We start from the raw sequence: 20,903 nt of genomic DNA, 5'->3' as shown, positions 1-20,903 counted from the left end.
TTTGCAGTGTATTTGCATTTGATAAATTACTCTGAACTTACCCAGTTTTATCCTCTTAGAGGAATGGAACTGGGCTGAATTACCTGCTTGCCATGTAGACACATTCAGTGAGGTACCAGATGAGCTAGCTGACTTGCCTACCTGTGGACCTCCCACCAGGAGCTCAGTCAGCTCAAGTATTTGGCACCACTTAAATCACAAATTGGACACACCTATCGTGAGCTGAACTAAGTAAGCCCAGACAGAGGAACCTCTCTTTCACCTGATTTTCACTCTCTATTTTTTTTCTCCTACTTTCACAGAACCGATTCCACACAGCTGGGTCCAGGTTCTCGGGTTTGGAATCAAGTGAATCTAAATCCACCATGGCAGCCAGGAAACTGGCATGACTGTCATCAACTGACTGCGATTGGTCCTCAAAAGGGTTGGCTGTTGCCACTTGGATCCTTTGCAATTGTACCCTAAACAGAATGAGAAAATATACTTTAGAAACTGGGTTAACAGATAGAAACCATAGGCCCCAGACACACCCTTGCAGGGAGCAGCATCAAAGCCAATTGGATTACTCCCAAACAGATCATGCCCTCATTCAATGAGTTCTGCTGAAAATTGAGACTTCACAAACCACAACACAACATGTCAATGTATAGTCAGGGCAGATAATAGTGAGCTGTCCTGGTCTGTAGGCAGTTTGTGTAGCACTCACTGGGCAGTGTTGTGCTGTGTGTGTGGGGTCACTCACTGGGCAGTGTTGTGCTGTATGTGGAGTCACTCACTGGGCAGTGTTGTGCTGTGTGTGTGGGGTCACTCACTGGGCAGTGTTGTGCTGTGTGTGTGGAGTCACTCTCTGGGCAGTGTTGTGTGGAGTCACTCACTGGGCAGTGTTGTGCTGTGTGTGTGGGGTCACTCTCTGGGCAGTGTTGTGCTGTATGTGGAGTCACTCACTGGGCAGTGTTGTGCTGTATGTGGAGTCACTCACTGGGCAGTGTTGTGCTGTGTGTGTGGAGTCACTCACTGGGCAGTATTGTGTGGAGTCACTCACTGGGCAGTGTTTTGCTGTATGTGTGGAGTCACTCACTGGGCAGTGTTGTGCTGTGTGTGTGGAGTCACTCACTGGGCAGTGTTGTGCTGTGTGTGTAGAGTCACTCACTGGGCAGTGTTGTGCTGTGTGTAGAGTCACTCTCTGGGCAGTGTTGTGCTGTGTGTGTGGAGTCACTCTCTGGGCAGTGTTGTGCTGTATGTGGAGTCACTCACTGGGCAGTGTTGTGCTGTATGTGGAGTCACTCTCTGGGCAGTGTTGTGCTGTGTGTGTGGAGTCACTCACTAGGCAGTGTTGTGCTGTGTGTGTAGAGTCACTCACTGGGCAGTGTTGTGCTGTGTGTGTGGAGTCACTCACTAGGCAGTGTTGTGCTGTGTGTGTAGAGTCACTCACTGGGCAGTGTTGTGCTGTATGTGGAGTCACTCACTGGGCAGTGTTGTGCTGTATGTGGAGTCACTCACTGGGCAGTGTTGTGCTGTATGTGGAGTCACTCACTGGGCAGTGTTGTGCTGTATGTGGAGTCACTCTCTGGGCAGTGTTGTGCTGTATGTGGAGTCACTCTCTGGGCAGTGTTGTGCTGTATGTGGAGTCACTCTCTGGGCAGTGTTGTGCTGTGTGTGTGGAGTCACTCACTGGGCAGTGTAGTGCTGTATATGGAGTCACTCACTTGGGTCTGCGTTTGTATAATTTATAAAGTTGGTCGACCATTGTAGCAGAGACATCAGAGAACTCCTTCCTGAATCCACGATCTAGGAGCTGAGGAGAAACAAGAAATAGATTCTGTATTAGAAAGGTAAACCAGACATGGATGGGTGCTCCCTGACCCACAGGTAGAATCCCAAAGCTCACAGGGCAATTGATCCTGAATGCCACAGCTATTGTGAACTAGAACCGAGTTGCATAAGATAGGAGTCACAGAGCCCCTGATCAGGACACCGGGTTCCCTGTACTTCCCTGCTCATCAGTTAGTACAGCCACAAGTAGATTTGTGACTGGTAAACACAGTTGCAATTGAACAAGATCTCATGGTCCTTGCTTCCCAAAACTGTGTGATTCCCTAAGGCCAATTTTCAACAAACCTTAACTCAGCCCTAGTCACAAATTTGTTCACTCTTTAAACACATGTCCATCCACTAATCCCAGTATTGTGTACTTCCAAATCTGTGTTGTCCATTCTCTAATTACAATATTGTTCATGCTATAAACCCAGTATTGTCCACGTCATGTACCCAGTGTTGTCCACTCCCTGTACCCAGTGTTGTCCACTCCCTGTACCCAGTGTTGTCCATGTCATGGACCCAGTGTTGTCCACTCCCTGTACCCAGTGTTGTTCACTCCCTGTACCCAGTGTTGTTCACTCCCTGTACCCAGTGTTGTTCACTCGCTGTACCAGTGTTGACCACTCCCTGTACCCAATGTTGACCACGTCTTGTACCCAGTGTTGTCCACTCCCTAAACCCGGTGTTGTCCACTCCCTAAACCCGGTGTTGTCCACTCCCTAAACACCAGCACCTCCACATCATGACTCCCTAAACCTCTCATTGTTTTCTCCCCTCTCTGTGTTCTGCAATCCCTGCTCCTAGTACCTGACATGCTCTAATCCCAATGAAACAAGAAATGTTAATTATTTTACTCTGTCCTCAGCCACCAGATCATCGTAGCTTTCTCGGAATCGGTCCACCATCACTTTCATGTTCTGTGTCATCTGAGACTTTACTGCCTGTCATGTTGAAAGAACAGGGTCAATACTGGAAAGATCATGCAAACACAATAACTAATTCACCTACATAACACCAATAACTTGTCCTCTTTGAAGCAATTTTGTAATGTGATAAAAGTGACAGTTCAGTTAAATGATCATAAACCCATCAATCCAGTGATCACACAATGGAACAAGTTCTCGTATGAGAAACAGTTGGTCAGGCTGGGCCTGTATCCATTGAATTTAGAAGAATCAGAGCAGGTCTAACTAAAGTCGTGAGGAGATTGGACAAGGTGAATGCTGAAATAACATTTCCCTTCTGGGAGAGACTAGAACTAGGGTTTAAACTAAAACAGCTTGTGGGCGGCACGGTGGCACAGTGGTTAGCACTGCTGCCTCACAGCGCCAGAGACCCGGGTTCATTTCCCGCCTCAGGCGACTGACTGTGTGGAGTTTGCACGTTCTCCCTGTGTCTGCGTGGGCTTCCTCCAGGTGCTCCGGTTTCCTCCCACAGTCCAAAGATGTGCCGGTCAGGTGAATTGGCCATGCTAAATTGCCCGTAGTGTTAGGTAAGGGGTAGATGTAGATGTAGATGTAGGGGTATGGGTGGGTTACGCTTCGGCGGGGCGGTGTGGACTTGTTGGGCCGAAGGGCCTGTTTCCACACTGTAAGTAATCTAAAAAAGCTGATAAAGAAAGGCATCCCCTATTTAAGACGGAGATGCAGACAAATTAGAGAATAGTCAGTTTTTATAACTCTCTGCCCCAGAGAGGGGTAGAGACCAGGTCTCTGAATCTTTTTATGACAGAGACTTCTTGACTAATAAGGGAGCCAAAGGCTATCAGGGATAGCTGGGAATGTTGATTTGAAGTTACAGTCAGAACAATGTTGTTGAATGGTGGAGCAGGTTTGAAGGGCCAAGTGCCTGCTAGGTTCTTATGTATAGGACGGGAGTTGGTCCAGTCCCATAGGACAGAGTACAGGGGTAAGGTTCTAAACCATAGGTGGCAGGTGTTCATGACCATAACATGGGAGGGTGAGGTGAAGAGGGGCTATAAGATAAGATTATTTCTAAGATTCTACCATATTCATAACAATATTCCTTTAAAAATCTATAATCTTAAAAGTAGTTTATAAAACAGATATGATTCTAAACATTTAGCAAGTCAAGCTCCCCATACTCCCTATTGACAGAAATTTCAGTGAACACTGTCATCCAGTTTCCTAGCTCAGGGTGACAAAACATCGCCCCTTTTGTCCCAATCTTCTGTCACCTTGTGGTCGACTATAGAATTGCAGTTGTGCAGTTTCAAACTACAGGACAAATGTAGTCATGGAATTAAACAGTAACAGACAGAGGTCAATGACAAAAATTAAGAGTCAGTTCTCTACAAAATGGGACAGTTATTCTTTGTCAATAATATGCATTTAGGATCTACTTCGGTTCATATTTTGTACCATGAAATCCTTCTGCTCCTCAAGTATGTAATTGATTTGAGCATTCCTGTTTTGTATTTCTTCCTCTATCCTCAATGAGAAGACCAGATTGCAAATCTTCAGTTCCTCCTGTGGGTAAAATGTCAGTCATTACCACCCCATAACAATCATATTGTATTATGCTTCTGCAATGACTTGAATGTTTCTTAACACTACAACCAGCAACAGTTTAACTCAGTGGCACTGTCACCTCTATTCTGAAGGTTAAAGGTAGAAGGTGCAATCCAGGACATCACCATGTGAAGAAATGCTTTCCCCTGCACATTCATGGAACCAGAACAGTGTCCAACAGTCAGTTCATGAAGGAAAACAGCAAAAATTAATCCTTTTGAATTCAGTTTTGGATTAACTCTTGAGTGAGACATTACAATTACCAATATTGTATAACCAAAATCCATGGTGCCCTGCCAACAGATCTTCATGCGCAAAAAACACTCAGTCTGTGCTCTCCACCCTTATATTCATAACTGTAATTCATACAATTAACATAGAGCTTCCTCTGCCTGATCAAACACATTCACGACAGGTACAGATTAGATACAGAATAAAATTCCCTCTACCCTTTTAAACTGAAAGTAACTTTTTCAACACTGGCCCCATCAAATACTCCTAGGACAGGGACAGCATGGGGTCAGATACAGAGTAAAACTCCGTCTGCAGTGTTGCCATCAAACACTAAAGAAAGGGTACAGCATGAGATGAAAAACTGAGTAAAGTTCCCACTACACTGGCCATTTTCCAAGGTCATGTTCATCATGGGGTTAGACATTCATTAAATAACTCTCTGGGCTGTCCCGATCAAACACTCCTAGGACAGGGAGCAGCACTGGCTTAGATACAGAGTAAAACACACTCTACTCTTTACTGAAAGGGAAGTACTCTCTACATTGTCCCCATAAAATACTCCTAGAATAGAGAGAGCACTGGGTTAGATTTAGAGTATTTCTCCCTCTATTCTTTTGAAATGAAGGTAAACTGAAAGTAAAGCTCCCCTGATACTGTCCCCATCAAAGACTCCCAGGACAGGGATAGCATGATAAAGCTCCCTCTACACTTTTAACCTGAAAGTAAAATCCTCTCAACCTTATTCCCATCAAACACTCGCAGGACAGATGCAGAATAGGGTTAGATACAGAATAAACATTCTCTGTACTGTCCACATCAAACACTCCCAGGACATGTACATCACAGGTTAGAAACAGAGTAAAACTCTCTTTATTAACATAGAAAGTAAAGCTCCTTCCACATGGTTCCCAGCAACCACTCCCATGAAGGGAACAGGACAGGGTTAGATACATGGTAAAGCTACCCCTACTCTTTTAAACTAAAAGTAAGGCTCTCTTGACCCTGCCTCCATTAAACACTACCAGGACAGGAATGGCATATTGTTAGATGCAGAGTAAAGCACTCTGTACTCTTAAACTGAAAGGGAAGTTATCTCTACACAGTCCCCATTAAACACTCCCAGGTCAGGTACAGTACAGGGTTAGATACAGAGTAAAGCATCCTCTACTCTTTTTTTAATAGATATTTTTATTAGAAATTTAACATTTTTACAAGTTTACAAAAATAAACAAAACTCTCAAGTACAAACATTGATATACAATTAAATCTGAAATATATAATAACCAAAATTTAACAAAAGAAAAATACCAAGAAAAATAAACATACCTCAACTAACTACTAATCTAACCTACAACTAACCAGAGTGTATATTTAAGTCTCTTACATTATTCAAATAAGAGAAAGAAAAAAAACAGCGGATAACATAGAAATTGGGTAGTGAGATACATGCTCGGAATGTGTTAACATCAAATGTAATAAAACCCTTATTCGTGCGGGATTCCTCTCCCAAGGGGCCCCGGACCAGCCAGGTTCGTAATCTCAATTAAATAAAAGCCCTTGTTCGGATAGCCGAAATATCTGTATTCATATAATTCAAGAAGGGCTGCCATATTTTATAAAATAATTCGGTCTTTCGGTGCACCATATTTGTAAGGAAGTCAAGGGGAATACATTCCATAATTAACCTGTGCCAATTTGAAAGTCCAGGGGGACCCTCAGCCACCCAGTTTACCAAAATATTTTTCCTTGCACAGAAAGAGAGAATAGAAAATAATCTCTTCCCATGCATGTCCAGGGAGGATAAGTTCGAAAAGCCCAAAAGGAGAGATACGGGGTCCAATTTAATTTCCGTTCCTAAAATTTCTGTCAGGGCACTTGCTACTTTAGTCCAGTATCTACGGATCTTATGACAGGCCCATAGACAATGTACAAGAGTGCCCACCTCTATTTTACATTTGGGACACATTGGAGATGCCCCTGCCTTAAATTTTGCCAATCGATCCGGTGCTATATGGGCCCTATGAAGTATCTTCAGCTGGATAGCCTGAGTTCTGTTACAGATGGTGATTCTTCTGGCGTTTTCCCAAATATCATTCCATGTTTCTATAGAGATTTCTAGTCCCAAATCCTGATCCCATGTTTTAAGCAGATTGTCCATATCTCCCGATACTTCATCATGTAGTAAATGATAAATAGTACTGATGGAGGATACCCCCACTGGTCACAGTACTCTACATTCTCTATCGGATTTATAAAGACTATCTAATAATGTAGTCTTCTTCTGTACATAGTCTCGAATCTGGAAGTATCGATAGAGGTGTCCATTACGTAATCCGAATTTCTGACGCAGCTGTTCAAAAGACATCAAGACCCCATCTTTAAATAGGTCCCATAGACATGAGATACCCCTGGATCTTCAGAGTTTAAAAGTGGCATCTGTAAACCCCGGTTGGAATCCCCATGCTCCCACTATCGGTGCACAGGGGGATGTTTTATGTGAGTTGCCCTCATTTTGCCGCATTATATTCCAAGCTATAATTGTATTTAGTATTATAGGGTTTTTACAGTGATTCGTAATGATTTTCCTCTTGTCTGAAAATAAAAGGTTAATAAGTGGGCATTTTACTTGAGAAGCCTCGATGTCCAGCCAGATTGATTGTGGATCAAACAAGACCCAATCAGCTATGTAACTTAATAAGGAACTTAACTGATATTTCCTAAAATCTGGGAAGTCCAATCCTCCCCTTGCCTGTGGAAGCTGTAGCTTCTTCAGCTTAATGAGGGGCCGTCTATGATTCCAGATAAAGGAACCCAACCAGCCATATAATTTACGTAGTGCCAGCCTCGGCAGCATCACCGGAAGCATTCTCACAGGGTATAGGAGACAGGGCAGGACATTCATTTTAATTAGTGCTATTCTACCCAGCCAGGAAATTGGAAGGTCTCCCCATCGCTGGAGGTCCTGCCTTATCCTCTCCAGTAAATGCACAAAACCTTGTATAACTGACCAAATACTGGGGTAATAAAAATGCCTAAATATAAGAAACCCTCCAGGGACCGACGAAAGGGAAAATGGGATCCATCCACTTAGTGGGGTATCATAGCAAGACCATCCATTGGCATAGCGTCCGATTTTGAGAAATTAATTTTATAGCCTGAGAATGCGCTAAATGTATTAATAACTTGGATTAAGCGAGGTACGGACATCAGAGGATTACTGAGGAATAGAAGAACATCATCTGCATAAAGGGTAATTTTATGTTTACCTGTACCAATCCTCGGGGCCGTTATATTAGGATCAGCTCGTATACCTTCTGCTAGTGATTCAATTATTAGCGTAAATAACAATGGCGAGAGAGGACATCCCTGATGGCAGCCCCTATCCAGACTGAAGCTATCTGAACCTAATCCATTGGTAACCACAACTGCTTTGGGATCACTATACAATGTTGAGATCCATTTGGTAAACACCTTTCCAACGCCAAACCTTTCCAATGTGGAAAACAAATACGACCATTCAACCCCATCGAATGCCTTTTCTGTGTCTAATGAAACTACTACTCCTGGTATCTTTCCCTGATGGCAGGCTTGAATCATATTCAAAACCCTTCTAATATTATTGGATGATCTACGGCCCTTAATAAACCCCGTCTGATCCTCCTTAATGATATGTGGCTGTACCCTTTCTAGTCTCAGTGCTAACGTTTTAGAAAGGATTTTTAAATCTACATTTAGCAAGGATATTTGTCTGTATGACATACAATCTTCTGGATCCTTTCCTTTTTTAAGGATAAGAGAGATATTTGCCTCTTTCAGCGAAGGCGGGAGACAGCCCTGACTATATGCATAGTTATACATGTCCATAAGTGGACCAGCCAATATTTCTGTAAATTCTTTATAGAATTCAGCTTGAAAACCATCTGGGCCAGGTGCCTTACCACTCTGAAGTTGCCTGATTGCGTCAAGTATTTCTTGGACTGTTAGGGGAGCATTTAAGACCGATACCTGTTCCGGAATTAGGCCCGGAAAGGTCAAATTTTTTTTAAATGATTGCATCCTCCTAGTCCTGTATTTATATAAATCAGAATAAAATTTTCTAAAGATTGCATTAATCTTTTTATGATCATGAGTCAAAATACTCGTACTTTCCTTGATAGATGTGATAGTTTGAGGGGCCTTTTTTTGCTTCGCAAGAAATGCTAAGTATCTACCCGTTTGTCGCCAAATTCATATAACGTTTGTTTTGCAAATAATATTTCCCACTTAGCAGTTTGGCCGTAATCCTTAGCAATTTAATAATAGAAGGTCTATCAGCGTATGCTGTTTCAGCTGCTTTTAAGCGAGCTTCGAGCTGACGCTGTTGTTCTCCCTTTAATCTTTTCTGGGTCGCTGAGTAGGAGATGATCAAACCTCGCACGTAAGCTTTGATGGTCTTCCACATCATTGGGGGGTTGCTAGCCGTACCTAAATTAATTTCTAAAAAAGTTTTAAATTCTTGAGAAAAGTACTTTACAAATTTACTATCTTTCATTAGGAAGGGGTCCATACGCCAATGCCGAGGGGATATCCCATTGTTCCTCGCCTTGGTTTCCATATATACAGCAGCGTGGTTGGAAATTACTATACTACCTATTTTACAGGATGATATGGAATTTTTAAAAATCGAGGGGGCAAAAAACATATCAATTCTGATATGGCATTTATGTGGATTGGAGTAAAAAGAAAAATCTCTGCCCTGTGGATGAAGACATCTCCATACATCTACTAATCCTAATTCTTTGTTCAGATCCACCAATTGTCTAGATCTGGGAGATACTCCTGCAGTACTCTTGGGAATTCTATCTATTTCCGGATCCATAATACAATTAAAGTCTCCCCCTATAATTGTATGACGGGCACCAAGAGCCATCAATTTTGAGAAGGGTTCCGTTATAAATTTAAAGGGGTGTGCCGGGGGGCAGTACAAATTTAAAATCCCATATTCTTCTCCATTTATAAGGGCTTTAATCAGAATATATCACCCAGATTCGTCTTTTATCTGATTTAGGATTTTGAAAGGGAAATTCTTCCGAATAAGAATAACAACTCCCCTGCTTTTTGAGCTAAAAGAAGAAAAAAAGGCCTGATCCAATCCACCCTGTTGTAATTTCAAGTGTTCTTTATCCAACAGGTGTGTCTCCTGTAGGAGAACTATATCAACTCTTTCTTTCTTAAGATTTGATAATATTTTCTTCCTTTTGACTGGCGAATTACTCCCCTTGACATTCCAGGTGCACCACTTAACCGACTGATCAACCATAATCATCCGGGCAAATCCGAGACCCCTCGGGAGGGGAAACCCTATCCAGAACATCCCGAGCATACAGCATATAAAATTCACAAAAATAAAGGCTCTCTAATACACTCACAACAGTATAACAAAAAACTATTTCTAAATAATAATAAAAAAATAAAACGTATAAAACGTATTTAAATGGAGATTTTCCCCCTTGTTCTCAGGGGGTGTCACTTCCTTTCCAAAGGTCCATCGTATCCTCTCCCAACCAATGCCCTACCCTTGACCCAGGCGCTCCTCAATAGGATGAGGAGAATTCAGATATAATACAAAGCTAGAGTTAACAGTAAGCACCCTACCCCCACCCACACCAACACCTGGATATATTTGGTAATGTTAATACCATGTATAAACATATATAACTATAAAATTACAACCTCAGCAAATAATAATTAAATATAATAATACAAAATAGCAAGGGAAAAACAACCCCGCTCCTAGAGACAGAGGTAAAATAGTATAAGGTAACCACCTCCCCCCACCAACATTAACTAAACCCCCCAGCTTATAATATACACATATATATATATATATATACATACACATATATATCCACACATATTTATATACATACATACATACATAGTTAAATACAGAACAAATAAATAAATCCCTCTCCCCACCCCCCAAGATAATATTAAACAGTAAGGTAAGAAAAAGGGGGGGATATAAACCGGAGTGGGGGAAAGGCAAACCAACATCCATCATCTCTTACAATTTATCTCAGAGAGTCCAAAAATTCCTTAGCCTTTTCTGGTGATCCGAAGTTATACACGGATCCTTCATGGTTAAAGTGTAGCGTCGCTGGGTAGCGTAAGGAGTACTGAATATTTAGGTCCCTTAAACACTTCTTCGCGTCATCGAATGCCTTCCTCTTTCGGACCAGAGCTGGGGAAAAGTCCTGGAATAACATGATCTTGGATCCTTTATAGATCATGGCTTGGGAATCTTTTCCAAGATTTCTAGAAGCTTCTAGGAGTATCTGCCTCTCCCTATAGCTCAGCAGCTGGAACAGGACTGGGCGGGGGCGCTGGTTAGAGCCGGGCCCGCGTATTGCGACCTGGTAGGCCCATTCCACCCTTACCTGGCCTGATCCAGCTTCCAGATTTAAAAGCTGTGGCAGCCACTGCTCGAGAAACGCTGTAAGCTGGCCTTCCTCTTCCCGTTCGGGAAGGCCCAGCAAACGAATATTTTTTCGACTACCTCGATTATCGAGGTCATCAATATGATTCTCCACAGCCGATTGTGCTGTAGTTTCGGAGGTCGCGGCCTTTAGCTCCGCCCCTCCGACTCGGTGCTCGGTGGGTGAACTTAAGGCGTGGATCGGTACCTGGGACTACGATGTTGTGGCCATCACGGAAACATGGATAGATGAGGGACAGGAATGGCTGTTGGAGGTTCCTGGTTACAGATGTTTCAGTAAGATTAGGGAGGGTGGTAAAAAAGGAGGGGGGGTGGCATTGCTAATTAGAAATGGTATAACGGCTGCAGAAAGGAAGTTTGAGGGGGATCTGCCTCTGGAGGTAGTATGGGCTGAAGTCAGAAATAGGAAAGGTGCAGTCACCTTGTTGGGTGTTTACTATAGGCCCCCCAATAGCAGCAGAGATGTGGAGAAACAGATTGGGAAACAGATTTTGGAAAGGTGCAGAAGCCACAGGGTCGTAGTCATGGGCGACTTCAACTTCCCAAATATTGATTGGAAGCTCTTTAGATCAAGTAGATTGGATGGGGCGGTGTTTGTGCAGTGTGTCCAGGAAGCTTTTCTAACGCAGTATGTAGATTGTCCAACCAGAGGGGAGGCCATATTGGATTTGGTACTCGGTAATGAACCGGGACAAGTGGTGGGCTTGTTAGTGGGTGAACATTTTGGTGATGGCGACCACAATTCTGTGACTTTCACCTTGGTTATGGAGAGAGATAGGTGCGCACAACAAGGAAGTTTTTACAATTGGGGGAAGGGAAATTACGATGCTGTAAGACAGGATTTGAGGAGCATACGTTGGGAGCATAGGCTGTCAGGGAAGGATGTGGTGGAAATGTGGAACTTTTTCAAGGAGCAGATACGACGTGTCCTTGATATGTATGTACCGATCAGGCAGGAAAGAAATGGTCGTGTGAGGGAGCCTTGGTTGACGAGGGAGGTTGAATGTCTAGTAAAGAGGAAGAAGGAGGCTTACATAAGGTTGAGGAAACAAGGTTCAGACAGAGCAGTGGAGGGATACAGGATAGCCAGAAGGGACCTGAAGAAAGGGATTAGGAGAGCTAAGAGAGGGCATGAAAAATCCCTGGCGGATAGGATCAAGGATAACCCCAAGGCCTTTTATGCGTATGTGAGAAACCTGAGAATGACGAGAACGAGGGTAGGTCCGATCAAGGACAGTGGTGGAAGACTGTGTATTGAGTCGGAAGAGATAGGAGAGGTCTTGAACAAGTACTTCTCTTCAGTATTTACGAACGAGAGGGACCGTATTGTTGAAGAGGAGAGTGTGAAACGGACTGATAAGCTAGAAGAGATACCTGTTAGGAAGGAAGATGTGTTGGACATTTTGAACAACTTGAGGATAGACAAGTCCCCCGGGCCTGACGGGATATATCCTAGGATTATGTGGGAAGCAAGAGAGGAAATTGCAGTACCGTTGGCAATGATCTTCTCGTCTTCACTGGCAACTGGGGTGGTACCAGGGGACTGGAGAGTAGCGAATGTTGTGCCCCTGTTCAAAAAAGGGAATAGGGATAACCCCGGGAATTACAGGCCAGTTAGTCTTACTTCGGTGGTAGGCAAAGTAATGGAAAGGGTACTGAGGGATAGGATTTACGAGTATCTGGAAAGACACTGCTTGATTAGGGACAGCCAGCACGGATTTGTGAAGGGTAGGTCTTGCCTTACAAGTCTTATTGAATTCTTCGAGGAGGTGACCAAGCATGTGGATGAGGGTAGAGCAGTGGATGTAGTGTACATGGATTTTAGTAAGGCATTTGATAAGGTTCCCCATGGTAGGCTTATGCGGAAAGTCAGGAGGCATGGGATAGAGGGAAATTTGGCCAATTGGATAGAAAACTGGCTAACCGGTCGAAGTCAGAGAGTGGTGGTAGATGGTAAATATTCAGCATGGAGTCCAGTTACAAGTGGAGTTCCGCAGGGATCAGTTCTGGGTCCTCTGCTGTTTGTAATTTTTATTAATGACTTAGATGAGGGAGTCGAAGGGTGGGTCAGTAAATTTGCAGATGATACAAAGATAGGTGGAGTTGTGGACAGTGAGGAGGGCTGTTGTCGGCTGCAGAAGGACTTAGATATGATGCAGAGCTGGGCTGAGGAGTGGCAGATGGAGTTCAACCCTGCCAAGTGTGAGGTTGTCCATTTTGGAAGAACAAATAAGAATGTGGAATACAGGGTTAATGGTAGGGTTCTTGGTCAGGTGGAGGAACAGAGGGATCTTGGGGTCTATGTACATAGATCTTTGAAGGTTGCCACTCAGGTGGATAGAGTTTGTAAGAAGGCCTATGGAGTATTATCGTTCATTAGCAGAGGGATTGAATTCAAGAGTCGTGAGGTGATGTTGCAGCTGTACAGGACTTTGGTTAGGCCACATTTGGAGTACTGTGTGCAGTTCTGGTCGCCTCACTTTAGGAAAGATGTGGAAGCTTTGGAGAGGGTGCAGAGAAGATTTACCAGGATGTTGCCTGGAATGGAGAGTAGGTCGTACGAGGATAGGTTGAGAGTTCTCGGCCTTTTCTCGTTGGAACGGCGAAGGATGAGGGGTGACTTGATAGAGGTTTATAAGATGATCAGAGGAATAGATAGAGTAGACAGTCAGAAACTTTTTCCCCGGGTACAACAGAGTGTTACAAGGGGACATAAATTTAAGGTGAAGGGTGGAAGGTATAGGGGAGATGTCAGGGGTGGGTTCTTTACCCAGAGAGTGGTGGGGGCATGGAATGCGCTGCCCGTGGGAGTGGTAGAGTCAGATTCATTGGCGACCTTTAAGCGGCATTTGGATAGGTACATGGATGGGTGCTTAATCTAGGATAGAAGTTCGGCACAACATCGTGGGCCGAAGGGCCTGTTCTGTGCTGTATTGTTCTATGTTCTATGTTCTATGTTCCTTAATGTCTTGGTTGTGCTTTTGCAGCGCGGCCGAGAGTGAGTCCCATTGACTTCGGGATTCTTCAATGAAAGCGTCGATCTTCGCATCGAGTTTAGAGATCATTTCCACAAGGCTTGCCACCGTAGGTAAGTCCCCCGGGGCGGCTGTGGACGCCTCTGCTGCAGCTGGAGAGGGTGGGGGAGGGGCTCCTGCTTGCTGAGAGCTGCGGGCTCCCTTCCCTTTAGTCATTTTTGCTGAAGATTAAATTGTTTAAATTCAACACTGAGCAACTAATTAAATTAAGCAGTTATTTTAAATGATTTGGTGAGTGTGGTGGGGGTGGGTGACCCACTTTGCCCAAGTCTTGGAAGGAGCACTGTAGACTCAGACTTGCTAGGTCGCCGCCATCTTGGATCCCCATCCTCTACTCTTTTAAATGGAGAATAAACGTCCACCATATGGTTACCATCAAACACTCTGAGGATAGGCATGGGGTTAAATACAGAGCAAAGATCCCTCTACTCTTTAAAACGGAACAGAAAATTGACTTTAGACTGTCTCCATTAAATATTCCCAGGACAGATACAGCATGGGTTAAAAACAAAGGGAAGTTGTCTCTACACAGTCTCCATCAAATAATCCCAGGAGAAGTACTGTATGGGATTAGATGAAGATTAAAGATGTTTATATTGTCCTATTGCTAGTTTGGTTGAAGCTGTCATTGGGCAGAGAGTGGTTTGATATGAAGTGTGGAGCTGATGTTGAATGGTCCTGGGTTAGGCTGACTTAGTGACGGCAGAGAATGAGAGATTTGTGAGGACTTACCTGGTAGATGATCATTTCAGTTCTCACTTTTTTTTCAAACAGTTTGTTCATAATGTCATCAAAATTGCTTCTGCTTTCAGCAACTGAACTCTGCAATTTCTTCAGCTCGGACTCCAGTGTCTGTGAAACATGAGAAATCAGTTCACCCATAGCTTGAAAGAACATGTCAACTACAATCACATAAACAATTCATACAGAAACACTCACATATATATGTACATCCATACATCTACACACACATAAGTAGTAATGACTGTTTAGGGATTAAGGTTGTTCTTCATGCAATCCAACCTCATCACCATCTCCCATAACACCTCCACAGTTTTTGATTTGTCACAGCCCTTCTCTTGACATTTGCTATTGGATGATCAGAAACTCAGGAATAACTAAGTCATTGCATTCAATACTTGCCACAAACTCTGGTCTCTAGCTACTAACTCCATCTGTCTCCTGGCAGTTATCAGAGATGGATCCATTTGTGGTGATTTAATTGAATTTTTCTTTATATTTTCATGTGGCTGTCAATGACCAGGCCAGCAGCTGTTTCCCTTTCCAAACTGCCCGAGAACGGAGTGGCTTACTTGGGGCCGAGGGACTGGAGTCACATGTAGCCCAAGTACGGATAGCAGGTAAAAGGGTGAATCAGTTGCAACAATCAGTGACAATTTCACTATTACTGAGACTATTTTCAATTACAGAATTTTTATTAACTGAACTTAAATTGCACCAGCTGTTGTATTGGGGTTTGATAATGTCCCCAGACCAGTAGCCCAGGTCACCAGATTTCTGATCCAGGGACATTACCACAACACCACTGTTGCCTCCATACAATCACTCCATCACCAAGAGTAGCACCTCCCACTTCTGTACAATTACCTGTGTGTGACCCGGTCTCAGCCCTTCCTCTACTGAAACTCTCTTCCATGCCTTTATTATCTTTAAACAAGACTATTTCATGGGTTAAGAAAAACCAAGAAAGCTGGGATGCTGTAAATCCGAAATAAAAACAGAAATTGCTGGAAAAGCTCAGCAGGTCTACCAGCATCTGTGGAGAGAAATCACAGTTAACATTTTGGGTCCAGTGACCCTTCCTCAGAACCCTTCTGAGGACAGATCACTGGACCCAAAACATTAACTCTGATTTGTCTCCACAGATGTGGACAGACCTTCTGAGCTTTTCCAGCAATTTTTGTCTGTATTTCATGGTCGACATGTATTTGAGTAAATCTAAATAGTTATTACTGCTGTCCTACCTCACACCAAGCATTATTCACCCATCACAAATATCGACTCTTAATAAAACAAAGTTGCTATTTTAAAAAAATTATCAGCTGGCTTTTAAATCTCCTCATGGCTTTCCCCTGCCCTGCTTCTGTAATCACCTTAAAAAAATGGAGCAGTTCAAGATCTCAGTGTACCTCTAATTCCAACTTTGTTAGCATTCCTGGATGTTAATCGCTTCATCACTGTACTTTCAGCAAGCTGTGTCCAAAGGTCTGGAATTCCTTCCTAAATCTCTCCAGTTCTATTTCCTCCTCCTTAAAATTCTCCATAAGGCCAACCCCTTTTTGACCAAGATATTGATCACCTGTCCTAATATATCTTTATGTGGATCCTGTCTAAATTCTGTTTGTCAGTGCTCCATTGAAACTTCTTGGGCTATTTTATTGCATTATAGGTGCTATGCGAACGTTCAATATGCAGAAATGCTGTACATCACAAGTCTCACAGAAAATGCTGAGGAGAGGGAGTTTTAACACAGATGACAAATCCCTGGGCCTAAACAAGGATCTGCTGTTCTACTCCATCAGCATCCTGTGTTCATTTACCTTCCGATATTTGTCCTTCTCCTCATTTAATTCCTGCTCTTTGATGGCATATTCTTTAGCTTGTTTGATCTGCTCCTCAGTCCATTCAAATTCAGGTTTGTCCATGAAATACGGTACAGGAATTTCCTGAAAGGAACCGATAAAAAAAAGCAGAGGTAGGACATTAAAAACTGGTGGCAGAGAATCCCTTTGGCCTGATTCTATCTGTTTGAGATAAAGTGTGGAATCACAGGAAAGCAGGTAGTTAGCTGCCTGATGGGCATTTTTCTGCATCTCTCTTGATTGGCTAAATGGTTTAACTCAGAAAGACATTATTGCAGCTGAAACAGTGCAGTTAGGAAATTCACGTTTAAAATATTTAATATATAAATATACTAATTAAACAGAATAGAGGTAGTGCTGTAGCTGTAGTAAGTGGGGGCTGGTGAACTCTGATGCAATCCACGGTGACCACATCTGAAGCAAGTGTTGCCTGCTTGAGGAAATGCAGCTCAGAGTTGATGAGTTGGAGTCTGAGCTGCAGACACTGCAAGGGAGGGGAAGAGTTACATTACCAATGTGCTTCAGGAGACAGTCATACCCTGAGGTTAGATTAATTACATCAAATTTGGTTCATGGTCAGGGGCAGGTGGATGTGACTGAGGCAGATTTTGGAAGCTTGGAAACAAGAAGCATCTCTCACCATCTCTCTCTCTGAGTGAAAATGAAAAAAACTTGAAGTCTCTGAAAAGAAAGTGTTCTAATACAATAAAATATCTGTGCCCACTCAATCAGCTATTAAATCAAAGATTGCCAATTGTTCTGTGTCACTAAAACGTCTAAAGAACTGGTCTGGACTCTCAAACTTCAAAATTTGTTTTTCCCTTTCCATATTTTTCCACCCACAACATTTCTGTTACAGAATCGGTTTTTGTTTGTCATATCTGTGAATGAACGTGTGTGTTTTTTGGAGTTTTAAACAGTACAGTTTAATTGCATTGTAGTAAGGAATATGCTATTTTTATTTGCCATGTTATAAACAATACATTTGTTTACAGTAAATGAGTTATTTTCCTGTTATTGACAAAACCTGGTGTGAATTGCAGTCAGTCAGGCAGACTGGTCATTTTGGTGGTCTGTTTGGGATTTTATATATTTTGGGGTAGCTTGTGAAACAGTGGAGAGCAATTATCACATTCTTCACATGTAAATCATAGCACTGGCACAACTCTTTCACTCTCCCCTTTTGGTAAGCTGCACCAGAGTAGCTTAAGCACTGTTCTAAGTCTGGTCTCTGTGCTGGGGCCATGCACATAATTGGGTGGCATGGTGGCTCAGTGGTTAGCACTGCTGCCTCACAGCACCAGGCACCTGGTTCGATTTCAGCCTCAGGTGACTGTGTGGAGTTTGCATATTCTCCCTGTGTCTGTGTGGTTTCCTCCAGGTGCTCTGGTTTCCTCCCACAGTCCAAAGATATGCAGGTTAGGTGAATTGGCCATGCTAAATTGCCCATAGTGTTCAGGGATGAATTGGTTAGGTGCATTCATCAGGGGTGAATGTAGAGCAATAAGATAAGGAAATGGGTCTGGGTAGGTTACTCTTCAGAGGGTTGGTGTGGACTTGGTGGGCAAATGGCCTGTTTCCACACTGTACGGATTCTATGTTTCTAATTGGTGCCAGTTGCTGACACACATTAAGCATAGTGAGTACCGTCTCCAGTTTTAGAATGGGAGCTGTGACTGCTGGAACAGGTGAAGAGATTCCAGTGCCAATTGTTTACGAGGAACATAACTGAAACCACAGGTACTTTCCCTAATCCAGCGTTATCACCTGAATGACATGTTTTGGATCCACCATCTGAAAGTAAATTCTGAGTATCCACTCTGTGTCCAGGAAATGCATTACTATCAGGAGGCTGCTGACTATCTCACCATTTTCAGAATGTCTGATTTCTTGGTTTCCAGGACACCTCCCATCATGTCTTTCAGTGCACGCTCCCTCCAGTTGTCAGCCTGGGAAACAGAGTAAGGAAACACCATTGACACAGACTCACACTAAAACCGTGTGAGGAAAGATTTATGAGTGAACTGCACTCAGTACACAGGAAGGAATCATGACCTAGGCGACCGACTGTGTGGAGTTTGCACGTTCTACCCGTGTCTGCGTGGGTTTTCTCCGGGTGCTCCGGTTTCCTCCCACAGTCCAAAGATGTGCAGGTCAGGTGAATTGGCCATGCTAAATTGCCCGTAGTGTTAGGTAAGGGGTAGATGTAGATGTAGGGGTATGGGTGGGTTACGCTTCGGCGGGGCGGTGTGGACTTGTTGGGCCGGAGGGCCTGTTTCCACACTGTAAGTAATCTAATCTAATCTAATTTTAGCGTATATCTTCGTTACAGTCTTGAGGTTTATGAAGGTTTAGCTCACATGGGATTACTAATTGGCACAGGCAGAGAGGCAGACAGAAGATGCTGCAAATGCATCCTCAAGCTTGGAAAGAAGTGTTAACATTTCAGTTGGGACTCTTCAGCAGGATTCAATCTCATTATAAATTCATAGACTTATTTATGTTTACAGCAAAGTAGAGGCTTATTGTATCCATGGCAATCAACAAAGATCTGACTACACTAATGCCATTTTCTAGCTCTTGGCCCACAGCCCTGGAGATTATGGCAACACAAGTGAATATCTAAATATTTCAAGAATTTCTGAGTCAACCACCTTTTCAATCACTGAGTTCCACTTTCTTCTCTTAGTCTTCTACCTGTTAGTTTAAATAGAGCCAAAGAATTATACAGCATGGAAACAGACCCTGCAGTCCAACCAGTCCATGCCGAACATAATCCCAAACTAAACTAGTCCCGCCTCCCTGCTCCTGGTCCATATCCCTCCAGACCTTTTCTATTCATGCACTTATCCTAATTGTAAGCACATCCACTGCTTCCCCATGAAGTCCACTCCACACACGAACCAGCCTCCGTTAAAAAAAATTGCCTCTCGTCTTTTTTAAATCTCTCACCTCTCACCTAAAAATGTGTCCCCGGTCTTGAAATCCCCCATCCTAGGGAAAAGACAACTGCCATTAACTCTGTCTATACACCTCATTATTTTATAAACTATCAGGTCACCTCTCGACCTCCTAAGCTCCAGTGAAAAAAGTCCCAGTCTATGCATTCTGGTTATTAACCCCTCTACTAATGGAAAAATGTGCCTCCCTATGCACTCCATCTATGCCTGTTAAAATCTTATACACTTCTATTAAGTCCCGTCTGAACCTTTGCTGGTCGAAGTAAAGTAGGCCCTGCCAATCCAAGTTTTCCTCTCAGCTCAGATCCTCCAGCTCAAGTAGCATACTGTTAAATCTCCATTCTATCTTCTCTATCTATCCCTTCTTAGACATTCCTGCACTATCAGCAATCTGTGCCCTCTGTTTCACTTTTATCTAAAGACCGCATTAACAGGTTAATCACATATTAATCACTAATGCTCTACTCCATTAAAATATAGCTGTTGCAGAGTCATGCGCCACACATTGGAATTGTTATACCATACACCCACACAGAAGTTTCTCTGGTAATGAATAGCCTGTTCTTGTGTCTTGGTGACAGCACCTGTACAGGCCATGTGTATCTCAGTGTCAGCTCCAGAATGGCTCAGGTGTATCTCAGCATAAGCTCCTATACAGACTGGTTTTGTGTTTTACTGTCAGCTCCTGTATGGCCTGTGTGTATCTCAGTGTCAGCTCCTGTATGGCCCATGTGTGTCTCAGTGTCACCTCCTATATGGCCCATGTGTTTCTCAGTGTCACCTCCTATATGGCCCATGTGTTTCTCAGCATAAGCTCCTATACAGCCTGTTTTATGTTTCAGTGTCAGCTCCTGTATGACCCATGCGTATCTCAGTGTAAATTCCTACATGGTCTGTGTATGACTCAGTGGAGGAGAAATTGAAGACTGCAGATGCTGGAGATCACACTCAAAGAGTGTGGTGCTGGAAAAGCACAGCTGAATGTAGGGCATATGCCTGAAACGTTGATTCTCCTGTTCCTCGGATGCTGCCTGACTGGCTATGTTTTTCCAGCACCACACTCTTCGACTCGTATATGTCTCATTGTCAGCTGTACAGCTCATGTCTGTCTCATTCTCAACCCCTATGCCTTACAATACACAATAACTGAAAGGAAAAGTATGGCTTTGCAATAGGTAGTAATCTGTGCTGGGTCTTGGCTGACTATGATGGATTCTCAGTTTAGGACATTGCAGCAGTGAAGC

At 43.3% G+C, this 20,903-nt stretch overlaps 1 protein-coding gene across 4 annotated transcripts in view; it reads right to left on the bottom strand.

Annotated features, from left to right (window-relative positions):
- cfap43 (cilia and flagella associated protein 43) overlaps positions 1-20,903 on the bottom strand; it is a 107,751-nt gene that overhangs the window by 9,218 nt on the left and 77,630 nt on the right. For all 4 annotated transcript variants that reach the window (XM_072557272.1, XM_072557273.1, XM_072557274.1 and 1 more), the window contains exons 26-32: positions 18,568-18,648; positions 16,658-16,783; positions 14,829-14,948; positions 4,200-4,307; positions 2,673-2,759; positions 1,707-1,795; positions 263-461 (exon numbers count right to left, since the gene is read on the bottom strand). In XM_072557272.1, the coding sequence (XP_072413373.1) occupies positions 263-461; positions 1,707-1,795; positions 2,673-2,759; positions 4,200-4,307; positions 14,829-14,948; positions 16,658-16,783; positions 18,568-18,648 (810 nt within the window). The remainder of the gene's footprint in view (positions 1-262; positions 462-1,706; positions 1,796-2,672; positions 2,760-4,199; positions 4,308-14,828; positions 14,949-16,657; positions 16,784-18,567; positions 18,649-20,903) is intronic.

The sequence above is a fragment of the Chiloscyllium punctatum genome, chromosome 38, assembly GCF_047496795.1.
Source record: "Chiloscyllium punctatum isolate Juve2018m chromosome 38, sChiPun1.3, whole genome shotgun sequence".
Lineage (NCBI taxonomy): Eukaryota > Metazoa > Chordata > Chondrichthyes > Orectolobiformes > Hemiscylliidae > Chiloscyllium > Chiloscyllium punctatum.
The sequence above is the reverse complement of the archived record's forward strand: the minus strand, read 5'-3'. Positions and strand labels throughout refer to the sequence as shown.